The sequence below is a fragment of the Pongo abelii genome, chromosome 8 (assembly GCF_028885655.2).
Source record: "Pongo abelii isolate AG06213 chromosome 8, NHGRI_mPonAbe1-v2.0_pri, whole genome shotgun sequence".
Lineage (NCBI taxonomy): Eukaryota > Metazoa > Chordata > Mammalia > Primates > Hominidae > Pongo > Pongo abelii.
Window position 1 is genome coordinate 126,876,200 of NC_071993.2, and position 19,280 is coordinate 126,895,479.

General features: G+C 39.2%; 2 protein-coding genes across 8 annotated transcripts in view; one reads left to right on the plus strand and one right to left on the minus strand.

Moving 5' to 3' along the window:
- INPP5F (inositol polyphosphate-5-phosphatase F) overlaps positions 1 to 3,308 on the plus strand; it is a 138,377-nt gene extending 135,069 nt beyond the window's left edge. For 3 of the 5 annotated variants that reach the window (XM_054521417.2, XM_054521418.2, XM_054521416.2), the window contains one exon: positions 798 to 3,308. In XM_054521417.2, the coding sequence (XP_054377392.1) occupies positions 798 to 1,950 (1,153 nt within the window). In that variant the 3' untranslated portion in view covers positions 1,951 to 3,308. 5 annotated transcript variants of the gene reach the window in all.
- Positions 3,309 to 5,323: 2,015 nt separating this feature from the next.
- The window catches only part of MCMBP (minichromosome maintenance complex binding protein), a 57,260-nt gene continuing 43,303 nt past the window's right edge, over positions 5,324 to 19,280 (minus strand). For 2 of the 3 annotated variants that reach the window (XM_054522960.2, XM_009245847.4), the window contains exons 8-16: positions 17,961 to 18,061; positions 17,411 to 17,589; positions 16,629 to 16,752; positions 15,042 to 15,159; positions 12,703 to 12,868; positions 11,093 to 11,226; positions 9,740 to 9,904; positions 6,132 to 6,220; positions 5,324 to 5,728 (exon numbers count right to left, since the gene is read on the minus strand). In XM_054522960.2, the coding sequence (XP_054378935.1) occupies positions 5,602 to 5,728; positions 6,132 to 6,220; positions 9,740 to 9,904; positions 11,093 to 11,226; positions 12,703 to 12,868; positions 15,042 to 15,159; positions 16,629 to 16,752; positions 17,411 to 17,589; positions 17,961 to 18,061 (1,203 nt within the window). In that variant the 3' untranslated portion in view covers positions 5,324 to 5,601. The remainder of the gene's footprint in view (positions 5,729 to 6,131; positions 6,221 to 9,739; positions 9,905 to 11,092; positions 11,227 to 12,702; positions 12,869 to 15,041; positions 15,160 to 16,628; positions 16,753 to 17,410; positions 17,590 to 17,960; positions 18,062 to 19,280) is intronic. The other variant, XM_002821206.6, reaches the window with a different exon arrangement.

A 19,280-nucleotide genomic window follows, 5' to 3' on the forward strand; every position in this document is an offset into this window, starting at 1 on the left:
TTACTTTAACCCATAATTTTTCTGCAGTATGCTCATGATCAGTGATCTTGCATGATCCAACAGTACAAGTGCACATACTGAGACATTTGTGGCAAATAGCATCAACTTTTCTTTTTTATAGCTGTCATGAGGGATACCAAAGGAGAGAAGACACTAAGAGTAATTGTTAAATGTCCCAAATTTTTTAAAATAAATTCAGGTAACCCACAGGACATATAAGAAAATGGAAGTCTTACCCGTCTCCCCCCACTATCTGAATTTGAGCCACACTGGGATGTGTATAGATAACCTTAGTTACGGTGCTGCAGATTCCCATTTATAGTCAGAGATGTCTTTGCTGATTGTGCAGATGGTGGCTGTGCTAGACCCACACTGCCCACAATGGTAGCCACTCACCACATGTGGTTGTGAAGCCTTTTAGAATGTGACTAGGCTGAATTCAGGTGTGCTGTAATTATAGAACACACTGCACATTTGCCTATGTTGAATTAGTTCAAAAAGGAATATTAATCATCTTTTAATATTTTTATGTTGAAATATTTTGTATATATTGGGTTAAATGAAATACTATTAATTTCATTGCTGCTTTTTAATGTGGCTGCTAGAAAAATTACGTATGTATTTCATATATTTCTATTGGATAGCACTATTTTAATGTCAACTCTGAGGGTTGTCAGCAATGCACTGTTTTCAAGAAGTTGGGACCAATTTGAATAAGTGTTTTCACTTATGTTAATAACTGGAACTGGCATATTGGATTCCATGGGGAATTAACTTTTTTCTCTTCTAATTTGTAGGAAGAGCAGTAAACCTCACGAAGACATCATTGGTATCAGGTCTCAAAACCAAGGTTCTTTGGTCCAGGGAAAGAATTTTTTAATGAGTAAATTTTCATCTCTAAATCAAAAAGTGAAGCAGACCAAATCCAATGTAAATATTGGCAACCTCCGAAAGCTAGGAAACTTTACCAAACCTGAAATGAAAGTTAACTTTCTAAAACCAAACTTAAAAGTAAATCTTTGGAAATCAGATAGTAGTCTTGAAACTATGGAAAACACAGGAGTGATGGATAAGGTTCAGGCAGAGTCTGATGGGGACTTGTCTTCAGATAATGACTCCTACCACTCTGATGAATTCCTTACAAATTCTAAGTCTGATGAAGACAGGCAGCTAGCTAACTCATTAGAGAGTGTAGGGCCAATAGATTATGTTCTTCCTAGTTGTGGTATTATTGCTTCAGCGCCTCGACTGGGCAGTCGGTCCCAGTCTCTTAGCAGCACAGATAGTAGCATTCATGCTCCTTCAGAGATTACTGTTGCTCATGGGAGTGGGCTTGGAAAAGGCCAGGAGTCTCCTTTGAAGAAAAGTCCTTCTGCTGGCAACGTACACATACTGACTGGCTTTGCCAAGCCTATGGATATTTACTGCCACAGATTTGTGCAAGATGCACAAAACAAAGTGACCCACCTATCAGAGACCAGGTCTGTGTCTCAGCAGGCTAGTCAGGAAAGAAATCAAATGACCAATCAAGTTTCAAATGAAGAAACCCAATCAGAATCAACAGAACAGACACCTTCTCGGCCATCGCAATTAGATGTCTCTCTTTCTGCAACGGGCCCACAGTTTTTGTCAGTTGAGCCAGCGCATTCAGTTGCATCTCAAAAAACCCCCAGCTCTGCTTCCAGCATGCCTGAACTTGAGACAGGGCTTCACGTAACTCCTTCTCCTTCAGAGAGCAGTAGCAGCAGAGCAGTCTCTCCCTTTGCCAAGATTCGAAGTTCCATGGTCCAGGTTGCTAGTATTACCCAAGCTGGATTAACCCATGGGATAAACTTTGCAGTGGCAAAAGTTCAGAAGAGTCCTCCAGAACCTGAAGTCAATAATCAAGTCCAGCAAAATGAACTTAAAAAGATGTTTATACAATGCCAGACACGGATAATTCAGATTTAGCTTTTAGCCGTAAGAATCCTTCCATGGCTTTTATTTAAAAATACGAAGTTTTCACCTCTTGGGGTATTTTAATTGTACTGTCTGAACCCAGGGATCACAAATTCTGTTCATTGGAAAGGGTTTTAAATGGAGTCTGAACCTGAGTAGATTTCCAAATTTTACCGCCAGGACTACAGAAGTGCATCATTCTAGAATGTGTAGACCTGAGTAGCTTATACACTACAGAGCACTTTGCTTATTTGAAAGTAATTCAGCAACAGGTCACTTTGGGATATAACCTGAACCTTTTTTTGGAGTGGGGTGGGTAGACTACTTTAAGTAGACACAAGGGCTGGACATGCGGATGCTTAGGGGATTAGCGTTTTTCATAATTTGTTCTGTTTGTCAGTTCATTCCTTTGTGTTCTTACCTCTACAAAGTAAATTACACATTTAGTTTTTAGTGACTTTAACATGTTACTGAAGCATTTGAATATAAAGCTATTTTAGTTTTGATGGCTTAACTATTCCCTGAGGAGTTGAGGGTTATTGACACTAGAGAAATGAATTCTCATTTGATCCTAATTTTCCCCGTATTCTACTTGAACACATTAAAAATACTCTGCTGCCTATACAGTGTAAACCTAGGAGCATTAAGACTTGGCACACAGTAAACCTGATACATCAGAGGTGAATACCAGCACCTATTAGATTTCATTTTGCTGTTTTCTGGAATGTAAGAACACACATATTAGCTACTGGAAATTCTAGAAGTCAGTCAGGTTTTAATTTATTCCAGGAGGGGCATCCTTGACATCTTATGTAGACGATCCACAACTCCAAAATTTAGTCTGGGCCTAGTGCAGTGGCTCACACCTATAATCCCAACACTTTGGGAGGCCAGGAGTTTGAGACCAGCCTGGGAAACATCTGTTTCTACAAAAAAATACAAAAATTAGCTGGGCATAGTGGTGCATGCCTGTGTTCCTAGCTATGCAGGAGGATTGCTTGAGCCCATGAGGTTGAGGCTGCAGTGAGCTGTGATTGTGCCACTGACCTCCAGCCTGGGGGACAGAGCAAGACCGTGTCTCAAAAAAAATTTAGTCTGAAACAGTTGTGCTGAATCTGTCTGACTATAACTGACCACACAGAACCAGGGCTGCCCCTGTAATCCCCACAGTAAGAAAGTTGTACGGCAAGTATTGGTTCGTCTGGTATCTTTAGAGCTTTACCCTGTTGAAGTGACTGATTCTCAGCTGAACATTATGTCGTAACTTTGATAAGCATTCCACTTTTGTTATTTATTAGTGGTATCTTTTTTTTATGTGTTAAATCTTGTGATTATTAAAATAAAGTACGATTGTAATTTAAAGTGACAAATGTGTATGAGAATTCCTTGCATAACAGATTAAAGAATTTGTAAACGGCAAATTTGCTGTAACTGAACACTTGGTCTAGCTGTTGCCAGTATTTTACTCCTTTGAAATATGATTTAAAAAGTGAAATGGATCAGAAACTATACTTTAAATCCAAACATTCAAAACTGAATGCTTGCTTCTACCAACTTTTCTTCTGGGTCCTGAAAATATTAAGGGTTCCCAACATGGGAGAAAATACAACCCAACATTAGGTGATAAAATACACGTTTAAACTCTACAGAAATTAGTTCAAAAGAGATCTTTGAAAAATCATTTTAAGAAGGCAAAGTTCCAAACAGGGTTACACAGGAGTCTACTCAGTTTCCTGGCCATACAGGATTAACGCTGTGCTTTATATTAGAGCAACAAACTTGACTGTCCGTGTATATATAGGTGAGGGACAAAGGGTTTCTGCAGCCAAGCACTGCACTCCATTCCACTGCCTGGGCGGGCCTTGAGCAGGAAGGTCCCTCTTGCACCACCGCCTCCACTTCAGTTCAGCTCTCTCATGTCTTCCACCAAGAGGACATGGTCTGTCTTTTTCCACACAGATCACATGGGATGGTGAATCTTTCTTACTCATGAAAAACAGCCCAAGGTACTGCTAATTTGGGACGTTTTATTTATTGGAAAGGTTCTTTCAAGGGAACTTTTCTGCAAGACCAAGCAATGTATATATTTTCTTTGGTAAATTACAATTTACGTTGGCACAAAAAACACATGGTGACTAATCTACTTTGCTCTAGGACAGTTAAAATGTATTTTATCCTCACAAATCCACTTAAGCCTTCATTTTATTTCTAAAAGTTTAAGGAAGGTCTAGTCTACCAATTATAAAAATGAAAACCAGTTCAACTCTAATATAAACATTATTTACATTAGTTTATAAAAATAGATTTGAGTTTAGGAAAAGTTGAACAACTAGTAATTTTTACTTCAGTTATTAGGTACAATGAGTTCCTTGATTTTTCAAGGCTGACCCTGTTTCCTTGGTTAATTTCAACTTAGGCCTTATAGGAAAAAATGTAAGGGATCCTTTATCTGTCTCCAACTAGGTAAGTTACTTGATACCACTGACAGCTTAAAAAGTAATGTCCTAACCTTTCTGAAGATTCTGGTTGCCATAACCATGCTACTACGGTCTGTTAGTTTGCTCTATTAAAACTAATTGGTCTGGAGAAAACCTACCTGCAGTTGTACGAGGCTGTTACTGGAGTAGCTGATCTAACATACTTGGAACCAACTGATGATCCCATATAAAATGCCAAAACTCCAATAGAATCAAAGCAACTAAATGACATTAAAAAAAATAAAAGCTTTCTAAAGGGGGTATTGCTTTTTAAGTTTACTGTTTTGTTTTCATATTTGGGCACAACTTTGTAGCATGGCATTCCCTTATGCATGGTTCTCAAATGCACTGGGATAGGAGAAAATAAAGACAATGTAGTGTCTTGGTTTCTTTTGCCCCCAAAAGCCACATTCATTCCGTTTAAAGGACTCCTATTCAGAGATAGATTGTCCTTTTATGAAAAAAATAATGGTGATAATACAGTGATTTATTTGGATTACTTGGCAAGGTAAATTGGCAACCTTATAGTCCCCCAGATTTTTGGAAATATTACTGGTCCATAAAATACAAAAGTCTGGGAACCACTGCCATGTACAAGTTTAGTTTTGCAGGCTGTTTGTTAACAAATGTTAAGTGGGAAAAAGTTTCTGTGGCCAAACATCTGGGAAATGACAGTACAGAATTTCATGTAGTCATGTGAATCAATGGCAAATACGCCTCCGTTCCCCAAAGATGGACTACTGAATGCACCCCAACCCACTGTGAACTGGAAAAACAAAGAACTAGAAAACATAAGAAATGCGAAGCACGATTCCTCTGACTTTGAAATTGCAACAACCTTCTTCATTTCAGCATTTCAACAGTCTGGCCTATGACTCAGCTGAAGCTAAGGAAATGGTACAATCAGCAACATTATCAATATTAAACTTTTAATATCAAATACTTTTTTTACATCATTACTAATTTATATAATTATAAAACAAACTTCAAAAGCTCCATGAAATCAGTAAGGTAAAAGTCCTTACTGAATATCATATAAACATCAGATGTTACCAGGCTTGATTTCAGGAAATGTCACTGGTTTGTGATAGAAATTACCTATAAAACAATGTGGTATAAATGAATATCTGAATTTTACAATTATGTGGCTACAATTTGCCCATTACTCTTCATAGGTATCACATCTTTAAAGTTCATTTCCATTCACACATTTTTGCTGCTGAAGCCTCGTTCTTCTTAAAGACTCTAGCTGCTTTGCTCTCAGCCATCGTTCTCTTGACAGCGTTGTCTGACCAGCACTGAGAGACAGACACCTGGTTTGAAACACAGAAATTTAAGTCTAGAGCTGGGATATTAAGTTTTAAATTTTGTTAAGACCTAGGAATACTTTGTGAAAACACAGACCACATTAGGAGACAAGACCATCTGGTAGTTACACACAAGTCAACAGCCAAGTTAGGCTTCTACAAAGAAATCGTTGAGTCAGAATTGGAGGGTGGCTCACTCTGTGAAGCTTAGAGAACAAGCAGCATGCCTGTTCCGCTGAAGGGATCACCAGCCAAACTCGATTCCCCCTCAATGAGCCCTTTCATACAGCGTTTTTAAAAGGAAAAGTTCATTTCCGTTTTTAGAAGTCTGCCTCAGTTACTGCTGAATAACTCAGAAGACATATACACAAGCTTACCGAAAAAGCAATAACGGACACGCGCCACTTACCGAGCCACCACGAGCAGCTGGTGAAGATCATCAGCAGTGATGCTCTGAGGGTCGTTCTTCCGCATTTCCACAAAGTCATCTTCAACTGCCTTTATCAAAAGTAAATGTAAATGATGTGCATTTTTGTAAGGAAGAGAAAATTAACATGGTTCCTTGACTGATGTAGTAAGGTGGATGTCGGCCTCTTAGACAAAGGAGGCAATATGGGTGAAAGTACCAAAGCATATACATACATAATGCTGCTGATGAAAATAAAATAATGAAACTCAGATTCATTTAAGGTCAAGCAAACATATAAATCAGCAACCGGCATAGGAAACAATGCTTTTCAACAAAGGAAGAGTGATGTTAGTGAAAATGGCAGAGAAGGGACCGCAGAAAACTGTCTCTACTGTTAATACTGATCAAAATCAGCTTTTTAAAAACTAGAAATAAAACCACACTTGCAGCAATCCAGAGAGCATTTATGCAAGAAAACCAGGTGATTATTGGTAAGAATGTTGAGACTTGCAGCATTTTAACATGTCCTGCTCCTAAATTCCAACCCCTTCCCCTCCAGGCGATAATTAATAGCTTCAAAAACCAACAGCCTGGCAGCCTCCGGAGAGAGAACAGGGCTAGGGCTCCTTCCAAGTGCCGTTCCTGGAGAACTGTCATCTGACCACCTGTCTGGTGGCTCCCTGGAAGGACCCATTTGCAAGGTTGTCTTTATTTAACCTGACGGGAAGCCTGTCTACTATGACCCACCTCTTTCCCCAGGGCATTTATCAAAAACAATCAGAAGAAATTACCAATCATCTTAGCTACCTGAGACACTGGGTAACAGCTGCGGCAAACAACAGACTAACCCAAACCCTTAAACGGAAAAGCTAGCTGGGAAATGACATGTCTGTAGAAGGCTCTTAAAACCTCAAGTATGTAACTCCTAGGAACTCAGAAGGCTGCAGACATGCTGAGAGACCTTAACTCCCACCTCTGGATAACCTGTAGGCTCTGTGCGAGCAGGAAATGAAGGCTAAGACAGGCTTGTAAATGTATGGCTAAGTGTTGAATTGAAGGCTTGCCCCAACTTTTATTTTTATTTATGATTATTATTCACCCTTAGACTGGGAGACTACTTCCCGGCATTTAAGGAAATTTCTTTCCAATCATTAACCACAAAACTAACAGAGCAGAGACTTCAGTGCCCACATGTGACAAAGATACAGACTTTATAGAATTAGTCAAAAAAGTTACTAAACAACCTACCAACAGTAACAAACAGCAACAACAATAAACCCTAGGGAGGTTTAATTTCCAGAGTAACTTCCAAAGCAGAGTTGCCATATTATATAATTTAAAATGTCTGGTTGTGGCTAGGTGTGGTGGCTTACGCCTGTAATCCCAACACATTGGGAGGACTACTTGAAGCCAGGAGTTGACCAGCCTAGGCAATAAAGCAAGACCTCATCACTACCAAAAAAAAAAAAAAAAAAAAGAAAGAAAAGAAAAGAAAAAAATAAAAACAAAACTTTAGTTGGGCATGGTGGCACACACCTATTGTCCCAGCTACTGAGGCAAGAGGATCACTTGAGCCCAGGAGTTTAAGTCTGCAGTGAGCTGTGGCTGTGTTACTTACTATTGCAGCCTGGGTGATACAGTGAGACCCCACTGACCAAATAAAATGTCTGGTTTTCAACAAAAAAGTACAAAGAAACCAGAAGGTATGGCTCACACTTTGGGGATAAGGGGGTCAGCAGAAAACTGTCCCAGAGGAAACTCAAACATTAGACAAAAAGACTCTAAACTGGCTATTTTAAACATTCAAAGAAATAAAGGAAACCACATAAAAAGAACTTCAGGAAAATATGAGAATCACCAAATAGAGAGTGTCAATAAAAAGAAATAATTTTTTAGAAGGAAATAAAAATTCTGCAGTTGAAAAATATAGTCAAAATTCTCTAGAGGTGCTCAGATTTGATCAGGCAGAAGAAAATCACTAAACTTGAAGAGAAGTTCACTGAGATTAGTCTAAGAAACAGAACAAAAAAAGAAGAATGAGGGAAAATAAACAGAGCCTTGAAGACCTGTGGGATACCATTAAATGCATCATCAGATACACAGTGGGAGTGTCAGAGGAGAGGAGAGAGAAATGAGGCAGAAAGAAACATGGCAAAAACCTTCCCAAATTTGTTGAAAACTTCCCCAAAATATGAATTATTCTGCACCTCCAAGAAGCTCAACAAACTCCATGTAGGATAAACTCAGAGATCCACACATAGACACATCATAGTCAAAACTGTCAAAAGCCACAAAATCTTGAAAGCAGTGACAGAAAAATGACACAGCGAGTACAAAGGATCCTCATCAGAAACTAGCTGGCTTCTCAGTAGAAACCACCAGAGGCCAGAAAGTGGTGGGAGGACATATTCGAAATGATGAGACAAAGACTATAAAACCAAGAATTCTACATCCAGCAAAACTAGCCTTAAGGAGAAATTAAGACATTCCCAGATAAACAAAAACTTAAAAGAGGGCTGGGCATGGTAGCTCACACCTCTAATTCCAGAATTTTGGGAGGCTAAGGAGAGAGGATAACTTGAACTCAGGAGTTCGAGACTAGCCTGGGCAACATAAAGAGAACACACACACCCACACCCACACCCACACCCACACACCCCCACACCCACACACACCCACACACACCACACACACACACCCACACACCCACACACCCACCCACACCCACACCCACACCCACACACACCACACACACACACACACCAAAAAAAACCAAAGAATTAGCTGGGCACAGTGGCACATGCCTGTGGTCCCAACTACTCAGGAGGCTGAAGTGGGAGGATTGCTTGAGCCTGGGGGGGTTGAGGCTGCAGTGAGCCATGGTCACAACACTGCACTCTAGCCTGGGTGACAGAGCGAGACCCTGTCTCAAAAAAAAAAAAAAAAAAAAAAGAATTTGCACAAGTAGACCTGCCATGCAAGAAACACTAAAGACAGTTCTTCAGGCTAAAATGAAAAGATACTAGACAGTAACATGAACCCACCCCACATGAGGAAATAAAGGGTGCTGGTAAAAGTGATTGCATAGGCAAATAGAAAAAATAGTACAGAAGTCTTTTCCATTTCTAACTTTTTTCTCTAAAAGACAACTGCAAAAGCAGTAATTCTAAATGTGTTGATGGACATACAATGTATTGAGAGGTAATTGTATGACAGCAGCACAAAGGAGAGGAGAAGGAACAGAATTATAAAGGGGCAAAGTCTTTGTATAATATAATTAAACTGGCATTAGCCACACAAATTTTTTTTTAATTAAAAATAACTAAACAAACTGGCATTAATCCTTAATAGATGATTATACTAACATGTTAAGTTTATCCCCCCAGGGCAACCACTAAGAAAATAACTTTAAGAAACTTCAAGGGATTAAAACGGGACACTGGAAAATACCTATTTCAAACAAAAAAATAATGGAGTAACAGAGGAATAAAAAAAGACATGACAGAAAACAAACAGCAAAATAACCTTATCAGTAATTATGGTAAATGTAAATTGGATGCATACTGCAATTCAACACAGGGAAATCCTTTATTTTAACCTAGACATACCTTGGTTATTTCATCAGATATGCTGTATTCCAAGAATCTCAAAAGGGTTAGATAAATGCGGAATTTGTTCAGCACGGAAGGCAGCACCGCTGAGAGAAGGCTGTTCATGTACTCCTCCATGTTTGGTGGAATTAGCTGGGGCTGTAAGTGAATCTGGCAGTCTGCCTGAAAAGAGAAGGAGTACACTGTATTTTCTGAGTTCCTAAATTAATCTACATTTTTAAAGAAAGATGCATCATAGAGTCTGTCAGCCCCTACAGGAATTAGAAAATACCATTTATTATTTAGGGGGAGGGAATAATGTTTTTTTTTCTGTGTGTGTGAGACAAGGGTTTTGTCCTGTCGCCCAGGCTGGAGTGCAGTGGTGTGATCGCAGCTCACTGCAATCTGCCTCCCAGGCTCAAGTGATCCTCCCACCTCAGCCTCCTTAGTGGTGGGACCACAGGTGCATGCCACCATGCCTGGCTAATTTTTGAATTTTTTGTAGAGACAAGTTTCATCATGTTGTCCAGGCTGGCCTCAAAGTCCTGGGCTCACGCAATCCACCTGCCTTGGCCTCCCAAAGTGCTAGGATTACAGGCGTGAGCCACCGCACCCGGTGAGCATCTATTTTTAATATTAATTTATAACTACCTCAGAAATATAGCTTTATAACTACCTCAGAAATAATTATGAAGGCTTTTTCTTGGTTACTTATGTTTCCTCAATGGTATCAGTAAGCACATAAAAATGTAGCCAACCTCTAAAAAGCAGCTAATTAAAAAGGTCTATCAACACTTGCACACAGAAAACATATCCTTAGCCATTTCATTCTTAGTCAAAGGCGGTTTCTCATCAATCGCAGGTGAATACTATTATACAGAGACTATACACCATTTGACAACTGGGAGCATTTCCCATCATCCACAGAATTAAAAGCTCTCTTTACCAGCCACTCTGAAGACATACCAGAGCATTTCACCGTAAAGCATGAAAATAACTACCAAGTGACCAAAGACATTTTAAAACGAACTCTAAAATATTTTTCACATAAGATTAGCAGAAAACAATGGGTCAAAGGTAGCAAGAACCGAAGTCTGGATGTTAAAATCAGGCAATCTCGCTATGCTCACATGTGGGTGTTTCTGCTGCCAATAGCCTTGCTGGTCTCGTGATTTGCTGATATCTGAGCTTGGTAGATGTAAGGTTTTCATCCATGGCAGTGCAAAATACTCAATTCCATTAATGATCAGCAGTCACAGTTTTTTTTTTTACAACAAATGTAACTTATTAATAAGCGGTACCAAGAAACAGCAAAAATGTAGGTATTTTTCCAATGTCAACCTCCCTCCATTTAAAAATGACTCATCATACCGGGAGGAGTGACCTCCCCTCCGAAGTAATGAAAACGTTAATATTGCAGGGGAATTCCATCTGATGGTAGCTGAAGTCATAATCCACCTTCTGCCACGTTATGAGGTTGCTCAGGGCTGTCACATTATGAACACCTACGAAGGCAGGAAAACACTTTCAGTCATTTGACTTTAATCATCTAAACAAACCAGTTTTGCTGACACCGATGATGAGCCATGAAGTTTCTACTGCTTTTAATAAAGGGTATGAGGCGCTGTCCAATTTACTAAGCTAAACGTCACTAAGTGTGTAGGCTTACAGCAGTCTTGGTCAAGGTAGAACTTTCTGGGGGCAGGGGATCCCCCCCGCAAATCTAATACCTAGCATCTGGTATGCACCTAGACATAAAATAGTTCCCAAGTATGATTATTTCTAAGTGGTGTATTTACAGGGCTAAACCCAGGAAACACTAAAACTAACTTCATACATAGATCAGCCTAGTGAATTTTACAGATTTTATATTCCCCTTTGCCTTAAACGTGCCCAGTCTACCTCATTTTTTCTTCTACCTTTACCTCTTGAGCTGATCGCCAGCAGTGTATTCTTAATTGTCTTCATTTGAGCACTGGTAAACAATCTGCTTTCTTGTGATTTTATAATATATTCCACAACTGAGGTTAGCGCAAACCATTTGATCTATTATTTTTCAGACATTCTCTGAAAACTATTTACAAACTTTACAATGGGAGGTTAAAAAATAATCAGGCAGGCGTGGTAGCGGGCACCTGTAGTCCCAGCTACTTGGGAGGCTGAGGCAGGAGAATGGTATGAACCTGGGAGTTGGAGCTTGCAGTGAGCCGAGAGTGGCCACTGCACTCCAGCCTGGGCGACAGAGCAAGACTCCGTCTCAAAACAAAAAAAATTCTATTATATCTTTTCTACACTTTCCTTTTGAGGTATTAGATGACTAAAGGTAAAGCTTCCTCCCATTTCAGCTTTTTAAAAAAGCTATTTGGGGCAGGTGCAGTGGCTCACACCTGTAATCCCAGCGCTGTGGGAGGCCAAGGCAGGAGGATCACTTGAGCCCAGGAATTCAAGATCAGCTGGGCAACATAGTGAGACCCTGTCTCTACCATTCCTTACACTCACTGAACAAAAAATTTTAGGTTATATACAACTACGCAAAGAACCCAACATTGTAGGCCCATACAGACGGCTCCAACCATTCGCTGACAACAAAACTTTTCACCAAAGAACCCTTACGACCCTCAACATCTAATACTACCCTTTATATTACTGCTCCATTATATTAATACTACCCTTTATATTATTGCTCCATTATATATAATATATAAAATATATAAGATATTATATATTAAATATATAAGATTATATATAAGATATATAATATCTGTTCCATTGTACTACTTTCAGAATACTATGGCAAAACACAGTTGGTGTATAAAATTAGTCTATAACATATGCTTTAATCAAATTCATATGCCAAGCCTTTATCTTACATTATTTGTTAAATGTGAATTTGTCCATAGATACTCTTTTAAAAGTTATTCCTAGATCTGGCTTTAGTGGGAAGGAAGTCAGAAATGGAAGAGAAACATCTATGTACGTACCTGGGGTATCCAGCTGCCCCTGTTCCAGGAGAGTCTCATCGATTACAAGGGAAGTGTTGCTGGGCAGCTGGAGGAGCCCACTGACCAAGCGATTGGCTGTGTAGTCTTTGTGGGGAATGAATTTCAAATGGTTCATGTTCTCTATAGTCATCTGTAGACGAAAAGACTGCAAAGAGAAATTTTTTAGTGAACAAGAATTTAAGTTTCCCTGTTTTAAGAAAATATGTACTTGGAATTAAAGATCGTGTTTCATATGGAAAAAGTGATCTTATAAATTTCTAAGGGAGTAGTGATATGGTTTCTTGAACTCTGGAAGCAAAAATAGTATCTAGATCTTACATTTGAATTTCATCCATTTTATGAGCTACTTTATTCTCAAATGTCTTGTTCAATGTTCTTGAAAATCAATTTTAATTTAAGCAATGAAACAAATGGTAGATAACTGACATACAAATATTAAATACCCCAAAGCCTAACCTCTTTCACCTAACACAAGCTAGCTAACAAAAAGAAAATGTTAATTTTACTCTTCAAGACAGGGAGAGAAAAGCTTAATTTTCCTCTATATTCTTTGAGTTAAAATTGTATTCATTTATCATAGACATTTTTGAACAAACTTTTCAGAGAAAAATCAAGGAGCAGAGCACACTGAGCTGTGGGGGGACCTGCAGCTCTCAGGAGGTGCCTCCAGGACACGAGCACCTTCTCACTCAGTGTAACGAGTAAGCGACCCATCTATGCTCCTCCTCCAGCTCTTGAGCCACCATTCCCAACACCTTCTGTGCTCTGCCTTGTACACCAATCCATTCTTCCATCCCTCCGGCCTGAAACAATGTGGCAGGGATGGAGAAGAGGGTATGGTGGGGGAAGGCTGTCAAGGAAGAGGTAAGACATATTGCGAAAATTTACAGTAGTTTTGTGTATTACCTCAGTGATTCTAAGAACAGGGGGAGCTTAGGGGTGCTGATTCTAAGAAAACAGGGGGAGCTTAGGGGTGCTTAAATGACCTACCATGTATTAATTTATTTGTTGGTCTTCTACCTAAACTCTGTGAGGGCAAAGGATCTGTTTCAATAATTCTCAAAATGTGGTCCTGAGAACCCCCAGGGAAGTGCTTAAACCCTTTTACGGGGTCAATCAGGTCAAAATCATGCATGGATAAAAGATCCTTTCAATGGGCGAGACTAATGAATTTTACCATAGCAGACTATGGAAAGTTTACGAATAGGATTTCAGATTCCACACTTAACTATCTTTAAGAAAATGTCATGTGGACAGTTTTGGTCTAGTATCAAAGACCACCACCCAGTTATCTGCAAAGGCTATTGAAACCATACTTCCTTTACCAACTACTTTTCCATCTGTGTGAGGCCAGCTTTCCTTCATATACTTCAACCAAAACCTGAGATTACAACAGACTGAAGGCAGAAGCAGATACAAGCATCCATTGTCTCCTATTAATCCAGACATTAAAGAGATTTGCAAGAATGTAAAACAATGTCACTTTTATCACTAATCATTTTTGACTTGGGAAAAGTTGTTTTTATAAAAATATTTATATGTAATTTTTTATTTTTAATAGGTGTATTTACTTTATCTTCTAGTTTGGTAAATTAATGATAAATATAATCATAACATGAAAAACAGCTCTTTGAGTACTAATACATTTTTCAGAGTGTAAAGTGAGTCTAAGGAGACTGAAAACTACTGGTATATTCTGGTCCACTTCTGCTTCTTGAGGGCCTGGACGAGTGTTAGCACTGAGACACTCAATACATTTGGTTCAATAAGGATCTAGTGCACCTTCTTCAATTTCCAAAGAAGTGATCAGTATTTTCAGTCACACAACTAATCAGAAGCAATTCCCCTGTTCCCAAGATCCTACCACCACGCAAATACTGCATTCCAGATACCCTGGCAAATAAAGTGAGCTCAACTTTCCAAACAGAATTAAAATTGAGGCAATGGAGATAAAGAACTTTATTACCCCAACTAAAAGAATTATGCTCCTATAATTTAGAGTTTATTTAGATTTAAGACTTTAGTGTACAAAAAGGATACCAAATTGGACAAATTGGTATCAACAGAGTATAATTTTAAGGGAGTTACTGCAATTGTTTTGTTAGACTTACAGAAATTTGTGCTTAGGCAAAAAGAAAAAAAAAAGTGAAACGTTTAGGGGAAAGTACATTTTACATTATGTAACTTGGCAGGCTTTGTTTCCCCTTAAATAAGATCTATTAAAATCTCTAAGTTAAATATTTGAAGTGAATGAAAGACAGTTAGATGGATTTCTTAAGTGTGCTTAGGTTTATAATACATATTTATATTCATCTTACTGCTGGAACAAGATGTTGAATAATTCGATACAAGTGTTCCGTGAAGGTACTATTCCGTGGGCAACCACTCAAGTTAACTGTAAATTTTCCTAGTGGAAGGACATCTCTTCTTGTATATCTAGAAAAGAAAGAGATCAATCAATAAGATGCTGAAGTGACTTCCTGATTTCTATCAAAAAGCAAAGAATAAAAAAATTAGCTTAATATTGTCATTAAAAATAAACCAGAATATTCTGACCAGTTATTTTATCAGAATAACAGCAATAAAAGTAATAGCCAATATTTGTACTTAAGTGCTGCTGGACATGTGCCAAAGACCGTTCTGAGTAGGTAAATGCTTCCTCATTTAACCCCTAACCATTCAGCGGTAGGTACTGTTGTCTTTGCTTTACAGATGAGAAATCCGAGGCACAGAGATGATAATAAGCAACATGTTCATCTAAACGGAAGCTGACAGAGCTGGGATATGAATCCGGGTAGTCTGGTTCCAGAGCCTGTGCTCTCAACCATTATGTACTACTGTCACAGACTGATTTGAGAAAAGATAAGATTTACAGCACAAAGATGTTTCCTGCAACTTTATAATACAGAAAAGCTAGGAAAACCTACCATTTAGGGAAATGGTTACAGTATGGTACAACTGCATAGTGAAATACTTTGCAGCCACTACAAAGTTCATGAAGCATTATGATGGGAAAATGTTTAATATATATCAACTGCTGAAAACAAGACACGCATCTGTACTTAGAGTGTAACTAAGACCTATGCAGGGATGTATACATATGTAAACAAAAACCAATGAACGTGTACCTAAAGGTTAACGGAAGTTCTAAGTGGTGAAATTACAGATGATGTGCATTTTCCTCTTTATGTTCTTGGAACTTGTCAAAGGCCCACACTAGTTTTAAAATCAGAAAACAAAGAAATACAGTAGAGTCAAGGGATGCAGTGCTAGTGTCAATGTCCACGTTAAACGTGCACATGACGTGGGTGCCTTGGGATGTATAAACAGAGTGTTCAGAATGCAAAAGGGATAAAACAGCTCATTTTACTCATCAGCCAGGTCCTTTATCTCATGGGTCCCCAACGCCCAGGCCATGGACCAGGCCATGGATGAGTGGGCATTACCGCCTGAGTTCCGCCTCCTGTCAGATCAGCAGTGGCATCAGACTCTCACAGGAGCGCGAACCCTATTGTCAACTGTGCATTTGTGTGTCCCTTATGAGAATCTAACTAATGCCTGATGTTCGGAGGTGGAACAGTTTCATCCTGAAACCATCCCCACTCCGGTCCATGGAAAAATGGTCTTCCATGAAATGGGTCCTTGGTGCCAAAAAGGTTGGGGACCACTGCTTTATCTGATTTTGGCTCTAAAATGTAAGGGGACATAATCAAAATGCTAAATGTGAAACTGTAAGAAAAGGAATTTGTCTATGATTTGGTATAACAGTTGTTAACCCTGAACAGATAAAAACCATGTGATGAAGCCCAATAAGGAAAACACACAAATTGCACCAGCAATCTTCCTGCTCTTCCACTTCCACACACACCAAACTCCCCTAATTCCCACCAGGATACAGCACTTACACTGTGGAGATGAGATGCAATATAAGGTATTCAGCAGCCAAACTATCCCCCAGAAGGGCATGAGTAAGGAACCCAAGAAGTTCTGCTCTGACTGGAGACAATTCGGACATGAAACTTGAAACAACTGAAGGAGAAAGGGAGACCTGAGTCAGGACACCCACACTAGTTCCTCTCAAGTGTCTTAGGTAAAAAATAACTACGTGAGCAAAGCACAACAATTCAGTAGACAGTAAGTAAAGCTTAACATATCCGTCAGTAAGTGATGCTAATCTTAAAAATAAGGCAGTTTGCATCCTCCTTTTTTTTGAGACCAACTTTTGCTCTTTTTGCCCAGCCTAGAGTGCAATGGCGCCATCTCGGCTCACCGCAACCTCTGCCTCCGGTTCAAGTGATTCTCCTGCCTCAGCCTCCCGAGTAGCTGGGATTACAGGCACATGCCACCACGCCTGGCTAATTTTGTATTTTTAGTAGAGACAGGGTTTCACATATTGGCCAGGCTAGTCTCGAACTCCTGACCTCAGGTGATCCACCCACCTCGGCCTCCTAAAGTGCTAAGATTACAGCCGTGAGCCACTGCACGCAGCCTTGTATACTCTTTTGTCCTCATTTCAGTGAAGAGAATTAACATAAGAGAAAAATGGGGCAATGAGAGAGAGATTACTGAAAACACTTATTGTGAGGAATGAAGACCTGACTCTTAATTCCACTATGAGCACATTACAGGCAGCTCTGGACACACACTGAGGCTAACAGTCGACAGCTGACTAGGCTGTAACACTTACACTTACAGGTTTTGCTCTCCTCTTTGTTAAGGCAGGCAGGCAATAATGGGTTGATGTGTTGCAACTTCTGGGCTAAGATCACATGAATTCTCGGCACTAATGAAGCAGGAGGACTGTGTACTCTCTGCTCTTCTGCTGTGTCTGTGCACTCCATCGGATCCAGCAGTGCAGAGGCATCCCTGTGGAGAGATGATAAAGTTTCAATTTAGAGAGACATCAATTGCACAGATGCAAAAATAATATGCATCTTGGAAAACAAAATTAGAGTTAAAGCCAAGAATATTTCCACCTGTACATCTCCTTAAAGAACAAAAGTGGCCTCTCATTCTAAAGTGTTACATCACACAGACTTCAGGCTTGTTAAGACATATCATGAAATAATGCATTTATTCCATTTTTCAAGAACGGTATTTTTATTTTAATTTTTTTTGGAGTCTCACTGTGTTGCCCAGGCTGGAGTGCAGTGATGCGATCTCGGCTCATTGCAACCTCTGAAAACTTGAAATTATATAAAAACAAAGGAGATCAAAAAAAGAGCACACAGACTCACCTTTCATCATTACTCAGTATACTCAGCACAGGATCCACAGACAGTATGCCATATAGCTCAAGAATGTCATTTACTTTGAAACAATCCCAATCTTCATAAACCTAACAAGAGACCACATGAAATCACACTGTTAGAACAGACACAAAGCTTAAGATATTCGTCTTAAAGTACCAATATCTTGGAATTTTAGATCAGGAAATAGACCTTAAAGCAAGTCCTTTATTTTATAAATTTTTATAAATTAAGACCAAGAGTCATTCTGCTAGTTAGCAAATAAGTGAAAAACCAAAACACAGGATGCCTAACTTCCAGACTAATGTCTGTTTTCAATATACCACAGTACTACAAAAAAAAAAAAAAAAGGCTTTTCCTAAAATTAAAAAAAGCCTTTTCCCAAAGGCTGACAGTTAAAACTAGAACCGTGCACTATCTCAAAACCTATTAAACCACACCAAGAAAAGGAAAAAACAAAAACAAGATGATTAACTTTGCATTTATTCATAAACTGCAACATCGGATTAACACAAAACTTGGAATGGCCAGAAGATTTTTCACAATTAAAAAAAAAAAAACCTTTCAAAATTGCCTGTCATGATGGACTGAGTAACAGTCAAGGCCGTTTATTGATCAGACCTGGTAGAAGCATGGCAGGGGAAAAAGTGGTAATTTTGGTCCCTGTGCCATATGATTTAAGTGTCATTTTAATTAAAACCACTGAGAATCTGGGTGCAGTGGCTCACCCCTGGAATCCCAGAACTTTGGGAGGCTGAGGTGGGTGGGTCACTTAGGTCAGGAGTTCGAGACCAGCCTGGCCAACATAGTGAAACCCCATCTCTACGAAAAATATAAAGAACTAGCTGGGTGTGGTGATGCATGCCTGTAATCGCAGCTACTCAGGAGGCTGAGGCACGAGAATTGCCCGAACCCAGGAGGTAGAAGTTGCAGTGAGCCGAGACCATGCCACTGCACACCAGCGTGAGACTGCCTCAAAAAAACAAAACAAAAAAACCCCCCAAACACAAAAAAACCCAAAATGCACAAAGAATAAGGATAGAAATCCTTAACAATCATTTCTGAACCTTCTATCACTTGCTCAATTATCAGGATCAAAACACTAGAATAAGTAAGATGGAAGAACAAAGTATTAAAAGTTTTTTTCCTTCTGTTTTATTTTAAATATAAGTGAGAAATAGGTTTTGCTGAGAGAAGGAAGAAGACAAAAATGAAGAAGATAATGTTAGAAATGATACAGGAAGGGAACAGACACAATTCAAAAGTTGTTCTGCTTCTGCATTTGAGATGTTCTTCGATTCTTTTAAC